The 20695-nt window shown below is 39.1% G+C and overlaps 1 protein-coding gene across 2 annotated transcripts in view; it reads right to left on the bottom strand.

Moving 5' to 3' along the window:
* Positions 1-20695, bottom strand: part of LOC145437837 (uncharacterized) — a 62820-nt gene that overhangs the window by 37761 nt on the left and 4364 nt on the right. Inside the window, exons 5-9 of one of the 2 annotated variants that reach the window (XM_080315148.1) lie at positions 20425-20685; positions 19340-19549; positions 11623-11832; positions 7751-7960; positions 3371-3580 (exon numbers count right to left, since the gene is read on the bottom strand). In XM_080315148.1, the coding sequence (XP_080171274.1) occupies positions 3371-3580; positions 7751-7960; positions 11623-11832; positions 19340-19549; positions 20425-20685 (1101 nt within the window). The remainder of the gene's footprint in view (positions 1-3370; positions 3581-7750; positions 7961-11622; positions 11833-19339; positions 19550-20424; positions 20686-20695) is intronic. The other variant, XM_080315149.1, reaches the window with a different exon arrangement.

Raw genomic sequence — 20695 nt, 5'->3', positions numbered from 1 at the left:
TAGTCGAAATAAGTCGACGCACTGAACAGTAGACCCAATGTAGCTGATAAGTTGCAGTGAAAAAGCGTACAGGCTCAGCAAGGATGAGGGGGTTCTGGGTGCCCAAGACCAACGATTTTTTGGCGGGGCCAACAAAGTGCTGTTACGGTACTGGTGGGGAATGAAGGCTCGGAATGAATCTGAAGTGGGGAATGAAGACAAAAAGGTTGGGAATCACTGCTCTAGTCTATATATAGCATCCGATGGGGGGGGGGGGATAAATACTTATATGACCCAATAGCATTTGAGAAATATGCCTGTGCATGGTATATCGAGACGCCCTTCAATCGCAACCTTCGTACGGACGAAGAAACTAGTCGTTTTTGAATGACATTTAAACGTGGGATCGATTTAGAACAACTCATGTCAAATATATTGTGATCATATGTGGAGTGCGATATTTGTATTCATCGTTTTTTAGGCATATTGAATATGTCGGCATTACCTTACTCGAAAATGTATATGCTCGCGGTCTGTCCATAGTCGTCACGCGTTTCGACAAATTCATATAATCCAGAATCTAACTCCAAATTGCCAAATTGCCGATTCATATGGCTTGGGAAAGGAATATGGAAGGAAAGGTTCATGCTTGGTGAACCACTCACCTTTTTAGAGTCACACATACAAACATATTAATACAAAAAACAAGCTGATTCAATACAACTACCATCTTTTAAAAGAGGAAATATATTTTGTGTCCTTTTTCCATAAAATTATTAATGGCGGCCAAACATGGGCAAATTCTCGAAAGTCAATCACCTCTATTTTCCATATTATTACATGTCACGTGCTGCTAAATCACGATACCTTCGGATCCAAACGTTATGCTAAGCCATATTTATTGTGATGATTATGTCATATGGCAGACAATGCGATGTGAGAGAAATCACGAAACCCTCTGCATAAATTATCTTAACCGATACTTTGATAAAAGATATTGGCAATTCCGCAGCAATTCCGTACGAAGAGCGACAACTCTCGAATGACTAAAGGTCCCTGGTAATAATTTAAAATTGTGATATTTCATAAACTGTAGAGTCTAAATCCTCAAAAAAAATGTTTATTAAGCTACTCCCACTCAAATGGGTGTACTGCAATGCTTTTCAGCCTTTTTGGGCATCATCCGCCATTTTTTTGGAAAAAAACTTCAACCGATTTGGCATCTCGTGACCCAAGCCTTACCACTCCAAAAGAATCCAATTTTCATATTATCGAAAATTTGAATGGTTCGAAAGAAGGTGCAAATAGACGAAAAACTCCGTTTGGCCGCTGACCATTTTAATTGGTTAATTGTCTCTCTTCAGACCCAATTAAAGCCATTGAAATTTTCTTAAAATGAACAATTTTATGGGATTTTAGCGACCATATTATTCAGGAAACTGCAGCAAAAGAGACGCAGAGCAAAGTCCTTGAAGTAAAGTGCAACGCAGTGGTAGCTAATTACCTTTTACAAGCCTTCTGGAGACGTGATGCTTATCTAGGGACGCCTCAAAATTCTAAGTTATTCTCCATAAAGTGACATGAGGCCTCTAAAAAAACCTGCAGAACGCCTTGAGACTCTGGATTACTCGGGAAATTTTACTAAATATTTGTTTCGTTCGAATACGTTTTATTTTTTATTTCTGTGGAAATTCAGATCGTAAGCAGCTAACTAAAACTCTCGTAGGAAATGCAATAAAAAGACAGTAGCAGTGAAACATGAACCCAGTATATTCGGATATACGATTGTTATGAAACTGCCGACACGACAAGCTTGCAATTTCATTTTGCGTTGAATGCCAGTAGTAATTACATACAGTTGGGTGACTTTAGAGCAGGGGTTCTCAACCTGGGGGGGCGCGAGAAATTTTTGTCAATTTTGTAAATGTCTGTATAAATTGGGACTAAACATGTGTTTCACAACTATTCTGAAGAGACGATTATTGAAGATTAAACTTAATTCGTATTCTAGAAAGCTTGCCAAACTCAAACTCCAGCAGTCGCGCTCAACGGAATATAGGCTGACTTCAACTTCATTTGAGCAAATTTTTGATATTCTTTAAAGATTTAGAGAAATTCCTGCGTGCAAGTCATTCATTACTTTATAGCTTTGGTAGTAGCCTAAATCTCTGTGCGCTAGGTAGCTGTTATTGATAGCTGGCGAACTGCACTACCTAAGACAGACTTAGATGCAATATAGGTTGCCCGGTTTCGCCCTCAATTTGGCTATAAATCAACACCATTTAATTCATTTCCAAAACTGATCAAATTTAGCGTGGCAGGACAGAACGATGCCGTGATCTCTGTAGTCACTACCAGCATCAGGATTAGTCTCAGTGCAACCTACCTGGAAATGAATTGATGTCCTTCTCAATGTTTTTTTGTTATTTTCAAACAAGTTTGGGGAAGTTTGTCAACAACTGGAATGCGGATTCAAAATTGGCGTAAGATATACCTCATGTATGCTATTAGATCAGGGGTTGGCAGCCCGTACGGCAGCATGCGGTCGTAGAAGGGAATTTGTGTGGCCGTCGACGCCTAATTCAATTAGTATGTGTTGGCAGCCGTAGACATGCAAATTGCAATTACGAATTCACTCCCGAATTTTCGAGAGATTTTATTTATCTTGAAATTTTCTTCGCGCTCCGCGCAATTCAACCAGACCTCATTTTTCGATTTTAATGCAGTAGCGCCCTTCTTACTTGGAGCAAGAATGGGAATCCTCAAGAAATAACAATTCATTCGCGGCTCTGAAAAATTTTCGCGCCCCGCGCGACAATATGCACTCCTAGCAACTATTCATAATATTGCCACAGTAGAATAGTCCGGAGTTCACCGGGAATGGATATGGACAGTTTACCATATGTATTTTGCGACCAGATCGTTCATTGCGGCTATGCCTTGGAATGTGGCCTTAGGCTACATAAGTAATCGAAATGCGGCCATGATTAGCAAGAAGGTTGCCCACCTCTGTATTAGATGATGTGCTCTTTTTGACATGACGATAAATGTAAGGGGGGTCAGGGGCGCGATTTTTTTGACCATCGCCAAGGGGGGCGCGTGTCAAAAAAGGTTGAGAGCCGCTGCTTTAGAGGTATCGATATGTGAACAGCCTAGTATATCACTGATGTGTTGTTATCAAGGTAATATATTTTTTAATATTGGCTATGATGTATATTAAAAGAAAAGAAAAGCGTCTTCGAAAATAGAAATACGCATTTTAGTGTACAAATAAATGTTGGCTTGCACACCTTTCTGAAATATATTATCGCGTTTCTTCAGAAATAAATAAATGTCATAACTCGAAATAGCAAATAACAGGTCTAAGAATTGCAAGTATACATTGACATACGTGTACATGTAGTATCACCGTATTCCCACACTCCATAGACATTAGTATCGTCGGTTTGATTGGCGTCAACACACGTCGCCCTTGCGACGCCGCTTAGAGAGTATCCTTCATTGCATGTTACGTTACACCAGGAACTGAAGGGACTACCGCTAACGCATCCAGGAGAAATTTCACCATTCGGAAAATTCGGTTCTTCGTCGCATATGACGGCTAAAAACAGTGAAAATATATTTACCGGTCATTGGAAAGGCAAACCTCCTCCGCTTGGATTGTTCTTATAATCTTTATAGGAAGCTATTGCTTAAACAACGTTCTACGACCCAGTATTGACCGTATGTAGAGGTATGCAATGATGATAAAACGCTGGTTAAATGCGAAATGATCGACAGAGACAGATGTAGCTGCCTTCGCTGCGCTGAGGTCTACATTTTGGACACGGTCTTTTAGCATTCCCGTTTCCACCAACTGGCCATGAATTTTTTTCGTAGCTGGCCATGAAACTTACTTAGCTGGTCACGGCAAACTCGTTTTCATGACTGGCCACGAATGAATTGAATGATTTTTTTTAGACAGCCCAAATGCATAGTTAATAGAAGTTGGAATGTTTCCTCCACTAAATCTCCAGGACGAATCTTTTGGACGCAGATGATTTCCAATCGCGCGATATAGTTCAACTGAATGCAGTACAAATACTTATCGTCCCCTAAAGTGCATAAGACCATTCAAGCATCTATTCGACATATTACATTTATAACTACTTGCAGATGGAGAATTGTCTTCATATCTATACTAGCTTTCGATATGTGAAGTTGCTCCCGGAGTAAACGAAGGGTTCGAAGCAAATTAGGATAATTTCTTTTCGTAGAAAATGAAGGAGTATATGGAGACATATCTTCGTTTGCACCACTGACGGGTGTTGCAGAAACTCGTTCGTAAATTTCCAAAACTGTCAGAATAATTATTCTCGTGGCAAAATAAAGGTGTATTTTAGAGCTCGAGACAGTGGCGAACCCCCTCCCCTTCCGAAATCGTCAACAGTTAGTTGCTGTCCCGTCGGCGACCAATATAACCAGGCCGTGTTATTTTTGGCATTTCAGGAGTCAGATGCCAAAACTGCCAAAATAAAAATTTGAAAATGCCAAAAATAAGCAAATTTTGGCATATGCCAAAAATAACACGGCCTGCTAAATAGTGTATTTCGTTCATGGTGTTGTGTTAACAGGACCGCGTTACAAGCGAGAAGAGTGAAAGGCAGGTTTCTTAATCTGGGTCCAGCCCAACCATTAGGGGTGAAAGCATGGTGTCCTAAATGGTGTGGGCACAGCGTGATTGAACGGCTGACTGCATTTGGTTTACGTCATACTTTCCATTTGTCCAAAGGCAATTTTACGACCATTTTCGACCGGCTTGTCGAGCGCTAAATTTGATAAAACGGGTATCAATGAGAAGCTGCCGCAGTACTGATTAATAAAATATAAATTATATTCTGCTCATGGAACTGGAACCCCCGAAATCAACCACGATTTTTGCATTGCGTTCGAGTTGAACATTGTGACGCAACAAACTGTCTGGCTATTTCTGAGCTGCATGGGTCTCGTTTTGCCAGACAGTCTTGTTGCGTCAATGTTCTTCGACATGCCTACGTTTTAACTGCGGTAGCCTACTGGAAAGTATTTATCAACCCGATAACATGAATAGCTAATTTAGGCGTTGTTTGTAATTTGAATATGTATTTGTGAATGTCACTCCCGAAGCAGTTCATTTCTCGCGTTAGATCAGGAAGACAATGTGTATTTGAAAACTGCATTGTCGTATAGCCGTCGATATGTCTGCTGTTATCTTTGATCAATTAATATAGCGTGCAATCCAAGATCATTTTGAGGCGTGCGATGTCGATTATATCGAACTCATGGGTTATATTCAGGCCGTGTTATTTTTGGCATATGCCAAAACTGCCAAAAATAACTTATTTTTGACATTTTTCGATTTTTAATTTTGGCAGTTTTGGCATCGTCCTCTAACTAGATAGTTTCAGCCTCGAATTAGTCACAAAAACGCTTTATTTGGGATAGTTTGTCAAAAGACACCACAAAATGTGCAGCATCCACGTATATAATCAGTGCCAAAAAACAATAAGAAGAAAAAAAATAACGATTTCATAGGTTAATTATATCAAACGGAACCACGAAATGTGCAGTATTCATCGGAATCGGTGCCAATGAAAGAAAAGCCTAACAAACACACTCAACAGCTGATTGTTACAGCTGTTGAATAGACTTAAATCGCTTCCATGCATCATGAAACGAGATCACTTCGCCAGTGCCATCGATCTCATCGTGTTGTCTCTCAACACATTCTATTTAGTAGCCCGACTATCATTTCTCCTTCAGTCTACCGATATATTTTCGGAGGACTTTTGTCACTTCAGGTGGCTTTATTATCACCAACTCGCATGGAAGAGTCCTGGGAAGGTTTGCTTGCAATCCTATGTTACCGACGAATACTTTGAGAATTGAGAAGTTGATCAATATTTCGATTTTCGGAATCAGTGCGACAATTACATTCGAAAATATCAGTTATTGCAAACTCTAAGCTAATTACGATGAATTGCCCTATTATGGGGTAAGCATATAGCCGGTCTGCGCCTTACTTTTGCCTTACCTCTCCTCTCGCGCATCATTTTCGCACAAGAAATTTGCAAATTGCGTGATATTGACAGTGCAAAGGTGATAAATCTTGTCATTTATGAACATAGATAGAAAATACCTCTGTAGTTATTATAATCATTGGAGTATTCACGATTTTCCTTCACTCATCCCCACGACAGGTAAGTCCCTACCTCACTTGCCTCTCCCGAGTCCTGACCCCACGTCACTACCTACCATTCATATGAGCTGATGTAGTGATCATGTTTGGATCCACCTATGCACACGCGAGCAGTTAACCTCGCCTTTAAAAACGATCAAGACGAATCGAGGATCTCGTTTAACTGACGAAAGTTTCAACTTATGTATGAAGCATAATCAAAAAACGCATTAACTTTAAAAATCGGGAAAATATAGTTAATATTCGGACTTATACTGTTGTCTACATCTGTTGGAAATCTAACTGTTAATTGTCTCAAACTTCGAAAATATTAAATGCCTCTCACTGAAATACAATTAAAAATATGTAACTTGCAAGAGATACATGTAACGTTTCGCATGCTCAAATAAGGCTGCCAGGATGATTAGTACGAGTTGTTAGAGAAAAAATATGGCGCACATGACGAATCCCATGTACTGACTTCGAATTAGTGCTACTATGCCGTCACATATTTTCAACTGTGACGCAACACTAGATTGACATGTATGGCTCTTCGGGAGTTACAATGGAAAATGCGGGGCCAATATGGCTCTTCGGACGAAAAAGGCTTCCTTTCCCTGCTCTACATCAACTATCTCGAAGGTTTAAGTTTAACACATGTTTCGGAGTTAGCTTACAACATACCGAGCCAGAGTATTTTTTAAATTTATTTCTACAGAGACCGTATAGAAGATAAACATGTATGGAGGCGTAGTAATTTAGCCGCCATCCCCAAACTACTCAATAAACTGGAGTGGTAATATTAGTGGAAGTCGTCTACAAACCTAGCCACCAAGTTCGTAGTACAAATAAGGAAGATATACTCGAGTATAGTCAAAGTGGATGAAAAGGGAGGGATTTGATCCGATTAAAATGTATTGTAGATGTGCGAAAACCACGAACTGGTCATAAACTGGTGGTCGGTCATCATGAATTCGTATGTCGGCTTTGAAATTCACTGTAGTCGATCACGAGACAACGCTTTTTCGTGGCTGGCCACAGCAAAATATGCGGCCAATTAGAAACCACGGAAATGCTGAGACTCCTACTAATATTTTGTGTTTTACCAATGTTAGAGATTTTCATTTCAGCTTCAATACTTGACTTCAATCAACATATGATGAGTTCATATGCGATGTTTATATATTTTTCTAGAATGTTTCTCTTATCGTGAGTATCATAACAACGGCGAACTACAAGATTTCGTGCAGAACGGAAGAAACTAAATATAAAGACTATCCATATATGCTCATATTGCGTGAGCAACTATATGGTCCTAAAAGTGATGTGTTTGATACCGAAAAGAAAATCTGTATATTACATACCAGACTTGCAGATATCCATATTCTATACCAAAATTATTGTCGATCTACAACATGCTATCCATCCAGACTATACCAATCCATGCTATACTCTAGTTAGGCGTGCGCGAAGAGAGCACATATGTATTGATAATAACAGGTCTAGTTAATTCATGATTTAGCGTAAGGTAACGGATTAGGAGTTTGAATTACCACTACAATCGAATGGACTCACGTATGCATTCAGTATCCCCGTAGTCCCATTCTCCATCGAAATTGGTTAGGTTACTCGGATGAGAGTTGGCACATGTCACGCGAGAAATGCCGTCCACATAATAACCGTCATTGCACGTTACGTTACATGAGGTACCCAAAGAACTATTTGCAACGCACCCGAAACCAATATTGGCGTTAGGAAAATCTGGAGCTTCACCGCATGTCATAGCTAAAGAAAAAAGGACGCAGTAAGAATGACTTTCGAAAACAAAAATCAGTTCTAAATAACGAATTTTCATTCAATTCAATTCATCAATGAAAAATGATTGCCTTTGAAACAAAGTTTTCAGCTAATGTGAAGTAAAAAAAGCTGCGCAAATAATATCCACTTAACCTAACACATTTTCATCACACATTACTCAATTTATAGCATCTGATGGACGGGGATAATGCACTTATATGACCGAATAACATCTGTGAAATACGCGTGTGATATATTGAGATGCCCTACAAACGCATCCTCTTTAAGGACGAAGAAAAATTGTGAATGATTTTCAAATGTGGGATATAACTAAAACAACTCATATCGAATAGACTGTTAACATCTAGGAGGAGTGAGATATTTATAGTATCATTTTTCTCAAGCATAATAAAAATTAATCATATTAATCACAAAAAAGAAGCTGATTCAATACAATTGCAAACTTTCAAAAGCGGAAATATATTTTAGGTATTTTCCCATAAAATTTTTAATGTTGGACAAACTTGGTCTAATTCTCGAAAGTCAACCACCACTATTTTCCATATTATTCCATGCTACGTCACGATCCCTTCGGATCCAAACGTTATGATGAGCCATATTTATTGTGGCTTTGATGGCATGACAATGCGACACGAAAGAAACCACACAATCCGCCGCATAAATTATATTGACTGATACTTTGTGAAAAGATATGGATTACTCCCCCGTTATTCCGCGAGAAGAGCGACGACAATTTTCGACTAGACTAAAGTTTCCTGGTAGTTATTTTTATCTAGCCTCTCATCCTGAAGTTATTCTGGAATAGTGGTTATGTATATCACAGGATGACGAGGATTTCGTGGCGAGGTTTTAATCCCTTCATTGGGAAAAATTAGGAGGAATACTTCAGTTTTTATTTTAAACGACTTTAACTAATTCGGTGACACGGACTATGAAGTCACCCTGATTTATCTCATTATCTCCATAGTTTTATTTTTCCCACAAGCCCCAACAAAACGACTAGAAAGAGCAATATGTGTGTATCAGTGAGTTATTAGAAATTTGGCAATTAAAATGAATTTGCATAGTAGGATATTTCATGTCAGACGATTTATTCTGATAATGTGAGTAATGAGAATTTAGCAGTTGTGGAGGAAAACTGCCTCGTGCTTTCCCTAATTTAAAAAATTACAAATCAGGTTATCAATCATTTTGCAAATTTCGAGGTCTCGTGGACACCCTGAAATTGCTTCCCGGGGTCCCGGTTGAGAACCACTGCTCGAATCTCAAAAGTGGGTATTTAAGCTACTTCTATCAAACTTGATATAGGCTACTGAAGTGCTTTCATGTTTTTTGAGAATCATCCGCCCTTTTCTGCAAAAAACATCAACGGATTTGCAACTGCTCAAACGGTTTATAGTCCATCAATTGCCTCCTTAAAAAGAAAACTCTTTTTCCTTGTTTTAATTTTTAACTGTAGTGCACTAAAACATTTTTCGGATAAATTATTGTTAAGTGTTGTACAAGAACCTTTAGTACTTCGTTGTTGAGGTCTTTATGAGAACCATCTAATACTCTTCTCCAAACTACTGCGTATTTGATGCGAGTGAAAAATGCTTGCTGGCAGAAATGACCCAACGGTGTCGGAGGGTTTAGTTCGTCGATGGGGTGCAAAACCCATATTTCCTTTCTAATATCTCTGCTTCCTGGCTTTTAAAATAGGCTCCAAAACTACCACCGATCCATGGGTACCTTTTTAAATCTTCTAATATTTATCTCGGGATTAAATAGAAGAGAAAAAATCACTATGCAGTGTGTTCGGCTCTTCAGCCTAATCTAACTTGACAATCCGTGCTGCTTAAACTTTTAAACTGTGACTAAAATCCGAGTTTAATGGCATCTGGCAACCCAAGCCTCACAACTCAAAAAGAAAACAATTTTCTTTTTATCCATATTATCGAAAGTTTGAAAGGTTCGAAAGAATGTACAAAATGGCCGAATAACAGCAGAACCCGTGTTGGAATAGAGGATCTTCTATTGCCGTAGTCAAAGATATTAGGGTGCTACATCTGCACAGTGAAGTGAAAATCGTTTTGTTAGAATAAATAAATTGCCTGGTTGAAACATTGTAGAAAAGCTGCACAGTGCATATGGTTGCTTTTCGGAATCATTACGTGTGGCAATATACATAAATATATGGTCGCTGACCATCCTAATTGGTTGGTTGCCTGTCTTGAGAACCAATTATCTTTGGTTACAGTAATCATAAAACCTCCTCTCTATAATAGTCAATACACAATCTTATTCTTACAGTTGCACATTATTTCGCACAATTCTAGTTTCTGAATTAATTTTGAAAGCCGTCGAAATCTTGAAAATTGAGTAATTTTATGCGGTTTCAACAACCCTAATTTAATCAGGAAACTGTGAAGCAGCAGAAGGCACGCAGAACAATGTCCTTGCAATAAAGTGTAATCAAGCGGTAGCTTATGACCTGTTAAAGCCTTCTGGTGACGCGATGCTTCTGTCGGGAACGATGAGCAACGAACTTATGCAGATTTTCGATGTAAACTTTTTTGGTGACTGTAGATAAAGATTTTTTGCCGGTACTGTACAGCACTATAATCTGTATTTTCATTCGCACTGCATTTATTTTCAACCACACAAGTGCGTATCATCCCCCAGGTTGAAAAGCACATATATACTGTGTCAATTTCAGCATTTCACAATAATCCCTTAGGACAAAATTGGGGCCGATTGGACGGTTGGCAAAGAGTAAAATTTGTCTCATCGAGAGACGCTGCGAAATTCTGAGTAATCGGTTATAAAGTGACCTCAGGCATGTCAGAACCACCTGCTCAACGCCTTGAAACTCCAGAGTATTCGGGAAATTTTGCGGAATATTTGTTGGTACTAATGCGTATTATTTTTTATTTTTGTGGAAATTCAGATCATAAGTAGCTAAATAATACTCCTGCAAGAAATACAATGCGTTTAGCAGATAGAACAGGTATATTGTTAGCATTAACCCAGGTTTGATTAGGATTGAAAATCATATGATATCACAACTTCTTGTCCTGGTGACACCATATTACGGAAAACTAAAAATAGGCGAAAAAGAACTTTGAAAATTAAAACACTATTTCGGTGAAAAAGTATAGCAGTTATATGAAATGTGTTTCCACATCCATAACCTAAAAGAGTAGCAGTAGAACATGGGGTCAGTAGATTCGAATATACGATTACTATGGAACTGCCGATCCCATAATAAAGCTTCCTTAAAGGATCACAGAGTACAATTATTCATATACGGACGAATCAAAAGTCATGAGTTTGCAATATCATTATGTTCAGTTTAAACTCCAGTATAGTAATTACAGGGAGTAGGGTAATTTGAGAGTTATTGATAATAGAGCAATCGGAGCTCACCTTCCTAATATATCACTGATGTGTTGTTTTCCGGGTATTATATTTGGAATATTGGCTAAATGTACAATAAAATAAAATAAAACCATATTCGAAAAACTACAAATAAATGTTATCTTGAACACCTTTCTCGATTGTAGTATCTTCTTTGCTCTTAAATAAATTATTAACATTACCCGAAATAACAAATAACAAGTCAAAGAAGTGCAAGTAAATCTACATACGTGTACATAAAGTATCACCGTAATCCCACACTCCATAAACATTGTTATCGTCAGTTTGATTGAAGTCAACACAGGTAGCCCTTGCGATGCCGCTCAGACTGTATCCTTCATTGCAGGTTACGTTACACGAGGTACTGAAGGGACTACCGCTAACACATCCATGAGCAACTTCACCATTCTGAAAATTCGGTTCTTCGTCGCATATGACGGCTGAACAAAAACAAAAGATAGTTTATCCGTCACTGGAAAAGCAAACTTCCTCTCCTAGGATTGTTCTTATATGTTTATAGGAAGATATTGGCTGAACAATGAACATCATTCTACGATCCTGTATTGGCCGCATGCAGAAGTATTAGTGCGGAGCGGATTGACAAATTCTCTGGTCCGACTCCGATCGTGTTTTTCAATTCTCTGATTCGGATCCGGCTGTATCAAGAAAAGTACTGCTCTGGCTCCGATCCGGCTACGGCTAAAAATGAAAAAGTCCGGCCGGATATCCAATCTGGCTCTGGTCCATGCTCCACTCTCCATGGTACGGTGCTTCCGTCAATTAATAAATATGGCTCGTTTATTTTTGCACTGACTTGGCGGTGACTTGCGTGTGGTTGGTTGGTTGGTAGTTATTTAGTTACAAATTTCATGCTTATCAATCAAGATTCTAGCTGGATCAAAAAGGTACTGATCCGGCTCCGGCCAACATTGAAAAAATCCGGCCTGATATCCAATCAGTTCCTGGCCCATGCTACGCACTAAGAAGAATAGAGAGGTATGCAATTGTGATATAACGTATGAAAAAACGATAGGCCCACTGACCATGAAACGTGCTATTCAATGGCCTGTCACATCGAAATTTCATGGCTCGAATCGTAGTCAAATGTATGATCAATAATGTTATATTATGGACGTATAGTAAGGTTGTTTAAAAATAACTTTTTTTTCTGGATGATAGCCATTCACTGATTCAATTGTCAGGTTACCTTAAAAACGTTTCTGATTTTTTTTCAATTTTTCATAATAAATTAAAAACTTAAATTGGCTCTGCGGCGGTTTATACTTGTTAGAGTTGAACCAAATTTAGTGTACAGCGTTTTTCAGGGTAACCTGACAATATAATCAGTTAATAACTGGAATCTGAAAAAACGGTTATTTTTTAACAGCCCAAGCGTACAGTCAATAGAACTAGGTGAGAGCGAAAAGGTTTAGCTCAGTTGATAAGCATTTTCATCGTAAATACCAGGGCAATGGCAATACAATGACACCAAGGATATATAGAACAGTTCTATATATTCCTGAATGAAACAATACTTCAAAAGTAGAAACGATCTAGTAGAGTCTCTATATCAGTGGTTCCCAAAGTGGGCGCCAGCGCCCCCCTGGGGGCGTTCGCTGGCGTGAAGGGGGCGCTAGACATGAAATGGGCGATTGGGGGGCGATGGCTAGAAAATTGGGCGGTAGGGGGGCGCTGAGAGCAAATGCAGGCGATGAAGGTTTAGAAGGCAACTGCTGAGTATAGTGTTGAAACGATTGATTGATTAATAAAGCAGCTAGATTCGAAGTAAAATGCATAATAGATTCAGTAAGGGCAATTTAGGGCCGCCCGTCTATTTATTCAGCTGTGCGGGAAAAGTCTATTGTTACTTGACAATGTTATTCTTGCTCATCAATGGACTAACTTAGCATTCGGCAGCATCACTGAAAAGCGTGGTTTATTGTATGCTGCTTTGAGAACTACGAAGTATATTTGAGCAGTTATTGCACACTGCAAGATGTGATGCTTATCTGTTTCAAACGATCGTGGATTTTCCACAGCGCTGTCACAGTGGCCTTTGACACGGCGTTCTGGTTGCGAGAAACGACATCGCTCCTACTTGACGGTCGTATTTCTCAAAATATAAGGGTAGAATATATCCGTTCTTAGTAATGATGAAACCTGATAAAGGTCATCATGGCACTGTCCGTATTCGGTGACAAGTCAGTGATAATTCGCCAGAATTTTACGACACGTCAACTGTTCCAATTCTCAAGCTTGCTTTGAGCTACCAATCCATCTCGAATTCCTGATTTTGATGGAGAAACATGAATCAATCATCTCACAAAATTACACGATCATTACACATCAACGGTCATCTGGTTCCAGGATATATTCCGAAGATTAGAAATTCCTCACCGGATAATGTGATGTTCCCAGCCATGAAATGTTTCATCAGCTAATTACATTGTTCTTAGGGTTACCATACGTCCTCTTATTTCAGGATAAGTCCTCTTCGTTTACTTTTCTGAAAGTGTCCTCGGAGGACGCATAAATGTCCTCTTTTTTGAAAATTTTCGGTGAATGTACGTGTAAATTAGACTTGAGATATAGGAAATCTACGCTCGAGTAACGGAATGGCGGGTTTTTCGGGACCTGAGCCAGATAAATGACCTTTTTTTAGTCAACCAGCCACAAACTTGGTGAAAATTTGCCATCTTTTCCGGATTTTACTCCAGTATTGTAAGTCGGAAATTTTTTAAAAAGCGTCCTCTTTTCAGATTCCCGAAATATGTTAATCCTAATTGTAGTGCATAACAATTTTGAGTTCAACAAAAGTTCAATATCTCCAATCAATCGTTCTGGATACAGAATTGAATAAAAAATAAACACTCTCACTGGAGTCGGATTGACTTTTTCTTCGTTGCCCTTACCAGCTCATATTTGATAAAACGTGTTCTCAGCGCCGGGACCAAGTTTCCGACTCACAGCAGAACCGACTTGCCAGTAGCCCTACGTGAATTGAACACTGGAGATTTGAGACTGGTATTGTTCCTATCAAAACTCAAACCCAATACGCCGAGAATGGTGATAATGATACACCAGCTTCAACCTATTCGAAATAGGTTACGCCGACTCCCCCCTTTGTAACGTGTGTTACGTGCCCGACACGGTTGACCACATACTCTTGCATTGCGAAAAATATGACTTTCACCGAACATTTCTTGCCGACGCATGTACCAAGCTTAATGTACCGTTTACTTTAACCAATTTACTTACTATGCCGCAATTATTTACGCCGGTCGCCGAGTTTATTACTTCATGTAACTTGTATATATAGTTTGAAAGTTTATATAGTTTGAAATTTATTATAAGCCTATGTCCCAGAGCACGAAAACTCGATCCTTGATTACATATTTTGTCCGTGGTGCACAAGGCTGGAAACGGCGACACGCGCCACTTAAATCTCCTCATTAATAATAATAATAATAACAACCGCCCGGATATAATCGTCAAACTAAAAAAGAAAAGAGAATGCTTATTAGGGTTGTTCAGATTTGAAAAATTGTCAGGAAACTTCGACCATTGTGATCCAAATGATGGTGTAGTACACAAAAACACTTTTATGAGCAATTTTGGCCATTTTCATCGTGATCTTCTATTTCCTCAAAGCCCCCAAAGATCAGAGGCCAATTCTCCTAATTATTGGGGATTCCCCAGACTGTGTTTACCTAGCTCATATTGAAAAGCGGTTCTTAGCGGTGATGATTATACCTTTAGTGGAGTTTGCAGTTGAAAATGACCGTCTATATGTGAGAAATATCAAGTTAATATATATATATTTGACAATTGCACTGAACTACTACGTCAGGCTGACCTTCTGGAATATGTGTTGTAATCTGTAGGCCTACTACTGCAACTAGTCAGGTTGTATGAATGAAACAAATGCATGCATTTCCAGGTGGTTTTTACTTCGTGAATGTTGGTGAAAGATCAGTTAAGTAGGAATGTGATGTGCAATGTCAGTGTCTCCGCCTCAATTCCAGTTCATTTGCAAAATACTGTGTAATCACTTTCTGCCCGAAGACGGCGAAAACGCAGGACTCTCCTGTTCAAACTGTCTAAGAGGTTGCCATAGTGTGGAAGTGTGGAATATGACAAGGATATCTACGGAGTAACATTGTGAAAGCACTACAAGTTCATGATACCAGGCTTGCTCTTAAAACAAGACGAGAGTCAAGTGAGGAAGATGTATGTTTCTGAAACTCAATGAATTTATTGCGAGAACATTTTGCATAATCAAACTTATGAAGCAGATTATGGCAAAAAAATATTCAGCACGCTATAACATTTTCGTGGCTTGCGACAATTGTTATTATTGAAAATATGTTTAGAATTCCAAGTAATTTTTCATCTGTATGCTGAGGATAAGACAATATCACAGCCAATGCTTCATAGTTTGTTCCAAATCTGTCTTCTGTCAACTTTCCATCCCAGTGTATAGCAGCATGATTGGGTAGGTCTTGTTTGAATGATTCAAATATATCATGCGAAACCCAAGGCCATTAGCCGCTCTATGTCTCTTTATACTTGATCTGGATAGCACAAAGTCGTTAATATCCCATCTGCATGCATGTATGAAAGCACTAAGTAGCATAGTTGCTTGGTTATCAGTCAATTTTAGACGGTCCAGCACATCAGTAACATGTTTGTGATCTAACAAGTTTCTTGGAGCTTGATGTTTAATAAATGAAGGATATGTGATTGCAGCATCATATTTAGAGGGTCGAGTACTGGTTTCCTCCCCAGATGACGAGGACATTAAGGTGACAAATTCATCACTAAAACCTGTGCTCGCAGAGTCACAGATGCTGAAATAGGTTTGTCACTGATCTCAGTTGGAATCTGTGCCTGACTTCTTTCAAAGATCTCATATTTTCCTGCGAGTTGTGAGCTGCGAGAATGCTGTTGGTCCTCATAAAATGAGACGTCTTCATTCTTCTAAGTGAATTGCGTCGCAATGTCCCACAACTTATCGAGTTTATCACAAAATGCTTGGCGCTTTTCCCCAACATCACCTGACCGATCCATGTTCTTTTTGGGATCATACCAAGTGTCATGAACTTTTCGCAGCATCGAAACAATGTCCTGCATTTCTTCCATAGGTATTCTGGCCATATTCCATACTTTGGCAACCTCTTTAACAGTTTGAAGAAAAAATTCCTGTGTTGTGGTATTCTTGGGGCAGTTTTCTTTCAGACATAGCAAATACTGTAGAAGCTGACGTAGAGTCAGAAACTTGGAGTGACTAATACACTCAGATAAATATCTGATCAAATAGAGACCCGACTTCGATCATGTTTTGGTGGATCCGGCACAACCTTTCCCCGCTTTTGTTCAGACATTCTTCTTCAACTAAGTTGCACTATACCATCAAATGAGATAACTTTTTATTTTACAGATGCACTAAAATTGAGACAAATATTACTGACATTACATATTACACACCTTTCAATAACATTAACTGGCAAAAAAAACTAGCTGCAAATAACTGCCTTAGTTCTCGACTTGTAACCCAACGGCGCACACTCGATGTACGGTCCATAACAAACAAGTGTCACCCGTGCAACTAATACATGCTTCCCATGAACACGATAGACAGGTTTTGAAAAGGATAACGGAGATACAACTGACATTTATAAGCCAGCAATCAAGTACAGTTTTGTAAACAGATATATTACCTGGCAATTTCCCATCTCTACACGACCGTTTTCAACGGCTAAATTCACAAATGCTACGAACTGGCTACACGGACAACACTACAGAGCAGTACTTCAGGATAAGATCAAGGTAAACACTCTGGCATATCAGTTGTAGTAAGGAGAAATGGCCCCCGGATCTTTGGGGGCTTTGAGGAAATAGAAGATCACGATGAAGTTAACCAAAATTGCTCAAAAAAGTGTTTTTGTGTACTAAACCATCATTTGGATCACAATGGTCGAAGTTTCCGGACAATTTTTCAAATCTGAACAACCCTAATGCTTATTCATTGAACTGGCTGTCCCAGCTGATCACAACCTACTGCAAAAAGAATCAGAAAAATACTCCAAATACGCAGACCTCAAAATGGAATGTGAGAAAATGTGGCGATGCAAAATAAACATTGTACCGATAGTCATTGGTGCTACAGGGGTCGTGAGCAAAAAACTCATGAGACATATCCAACAAATTCCGGGTAACGTTCGATTCGACATGATCCAAAAGATCACATTATTGGGCACTGTGCACATTCTTCGGAAGGCCTTGAATGCACCACTGGACTAAAATTACGCTTGTGAATCACAGCATAATTTCTGTAATTTCGATTCTTCATCTTCAATCATCTCTACCTCTGCTCTGTAACCCTTGCCAATTCTTCATCTGCTGCAATTCTGTAATCTGACTTCTCCGTGTATTGCATAGGAATAACAATTTGAATGTATTACTGAAATTTTAAAAATTTACTCCAATCTCGCCATTTTCCTTTGGGGGCAGGTTGCTCCCCGGATTATGTGTGTATCTACCAGTTTAACTGTGAATAAAGAATATAAATAATAATAATAACCGAGTCGTTATTATCAGTATTAAATGAAGGGATATCTCTGATTAAATACGGAACAACTTTAGTTTTATGATTAGGTGTGGTGAGGGGGTGTCGGGGGGCGGTGGCACTTTATTCGTTTTCCAGGGGGGGGGGCGGTAGCTCAAAAAAGTTTGGGAGACACTGCTCTATATCAATCAGACAGAAAAATCGATGGTAGTATACATTAAAAAGAGGTATGCCCGCTACATGAAAGAGGAAATACATAGCATAGAAATCTAGAAGCAACGAAGATAGTATCGACACGGTGGTAACTGGTAACTGTTGATTTTGATGTCTTTTTATATGGAAATGGGCCCATAATATTCGGCTGACACTCGTCATGGGTAATCGTTATCGATTGTAGATAATTGGAAAGAACATTGTATACCAAATATGTGTCGAAAAATCTTTATATGTTCACAAAAGCTGTGTAATTCCCATGACATTTTGTGGCCGGCCACGGAGCAGCTTGACTAATCAATATGCGGTCATATTAGAAATTGTTCCAATTTTCAGTTTGTCATTTCTAAATCTCGAACGTAGAAGGTAAACAGAGCCGTGGTAATATAGCACCATGCCCGAACTACTTAATAAACTTAAATGGTAATATCAGTGGAAGTCGTCTACAAACCTAGTCACTAGGTTCGTAGTACAAATAAAGAAGGTCTCTTCGAGTATAATCAAAGTGGATGGAAAGGGCCTAATTTGTTCCAACTAAATGTATTGCAGATGTGCAAAAATCATGAACTGGTCATGAACTGGTGCTCGGCTATGATGAATTCGTATGGCCGGCCATGAAATTTACTGTTGCCGGCCGCGAGATATTTGTGTCTGACCACATATAAATCTGTGGCCAGATAGTGGTCACTGGAAAGCTGAAACCCCTACCAATATTTCGTAGTATGCCAATATTTGAGATTTTCATTTCAGATTCAATACTTGACTTCAATAAACATAAGTCGAGTTCATATCCGTTCTCTATAAATTTCCTGAATTTTTCTTATCGTGATTGCCTTGACAATGGCAAACAATAACATTCAATTCAGAGCGTATGAAAGTAAATATAAAGACTATTCATATTTGCTCATATTGCTCGAGCAACCGCATCGTCTTCAAATGGGTGTGTTTGGTATCAAAATAAAATCTGTATATTACAGACTTACAGATATCCATGTTCGTCATCAAAATTAATTTCAATCTACAACATGCCATGTTATACTCTTGTTTGGCGTGAACGAAGAGAGAACACATGTATTGAAAATAACAGGTCCTGTCGACAAATTCATGATTCAGCGTAAGGTGACGGATCACGATTTTAGATGACCACTACAATTGCATGGACTCACGTATGCACTCAGTATCCCCGTAGTCCCATTCTCCGACGAAATTGGTAGAATTGCTTGGATGAGAGTCGACACATGTGGCGCGAGAAATGCCGACCACATAATAACCGTCATTGCACGTTATCTTACATGAGGTATCCAAATCACTATCTGCAGCGCACTCAGGACCAATATTGGCGTTTAGAAAATATGGAGCTTCAACGCATGTCTCAGCTAAAGAAAATAGGAAACGATTTAGGTGGCCGTCGAAAACAAGAATCCTTCCAATAATTAATTTTCCTTTGTTTCTTTTTCATCAATGAAAATGATTTCCTTCGAAGCAAAGTTTTCAACAAGGTTGAAATGATAAAGCTGTGAAAATATAATATCCACACATCTTCGACACCTCTCTATCACACATTAGCCTACTCTATTCAGGCCCTACGAATCGGGGGAGGCTGGTCGATACTTTCCGGTGGGGCCCTAGAAATATGTAATCGTAACTCATCTTTCGTATCTATTATTGTTATTATCTATCTATCACCACGTCACGGTTTGAGCCAGGTGCTGGATTTGGCCATCTCTAATATTACATGTGTGCAAGGATAGACTACATCAAAACTAAGTTGATGAAGGTGATGATTATCGGGATATGGGACTTTTCTAACGAATGCAGAGATTTAATGATAATTGACACATCTGCGCGGTATTATCTTCTTGATTGGTACACGGATTTTCACGTTTACTTGCTATAATCCATGAAAAAAGCACTTAAAATAAGGAGGGGGGTCTTCGACCAGCACGGGAGCTCCGGACGACTGCCCACCACGCCCACCCCAAAAGCCACCACTGACTCTATATATAGCACCCGATGGACGGGAATAATACACTTATGCCACCGGATAACCTTTGCGAAAATGTCTATGGTGCATGGAGACGCCCTTCAATCGCAACCTCCTCAAGGACGAAGAAACTACTCATTTGTAAATGAGAATTTAATGTGGGATCGATCCAAAACACCTCATATCAAATAGACTATCATCAGCTGTACAAAGCTGTGCGATATTCATATTGATCGTTTTTAAGTATGTTAAGTATGCCAACATTACCTAGCATGAAAATGTATGTGCTCGCGGTCCGGCTATAGTCGTCACGCGTTCCGACAAATTCATATAATCCAGTCTCGAACTCCAATTCTATTCGATGAATTTGCGTTTCAAAGAGCTTGGGATAAGAATGAAAATGGTTTCCGTCTTGGTACACAGTAATATTCACTGGGCCATCGATGCTTCGAATCGCGAGGTTCAGATAATTATTTTCGCCGAATTTCATATATATTTCTTCGAACTCAGTTTGCACAGTAAGCAGGTCTACAATAAA

Source organism: Botryllus schlosseri, chromosome 4 (genome assembly GCF_051294905.1).
Source record: "Botryllus schlosseri isolate E-star chromosome 4, Bs_hap1, whole genome shotgun sequence".
NCBI lineage: Eukaryota > Metazoa > Chordata > Ascidiacea > Stolidobranchia > Styelidae > Botryllus > Botryllus schlosseri.
Note: the sequence above shows the minus strand (reverse complement) of the source record. Positions and strands in the feature narration are given on the sequence as shown.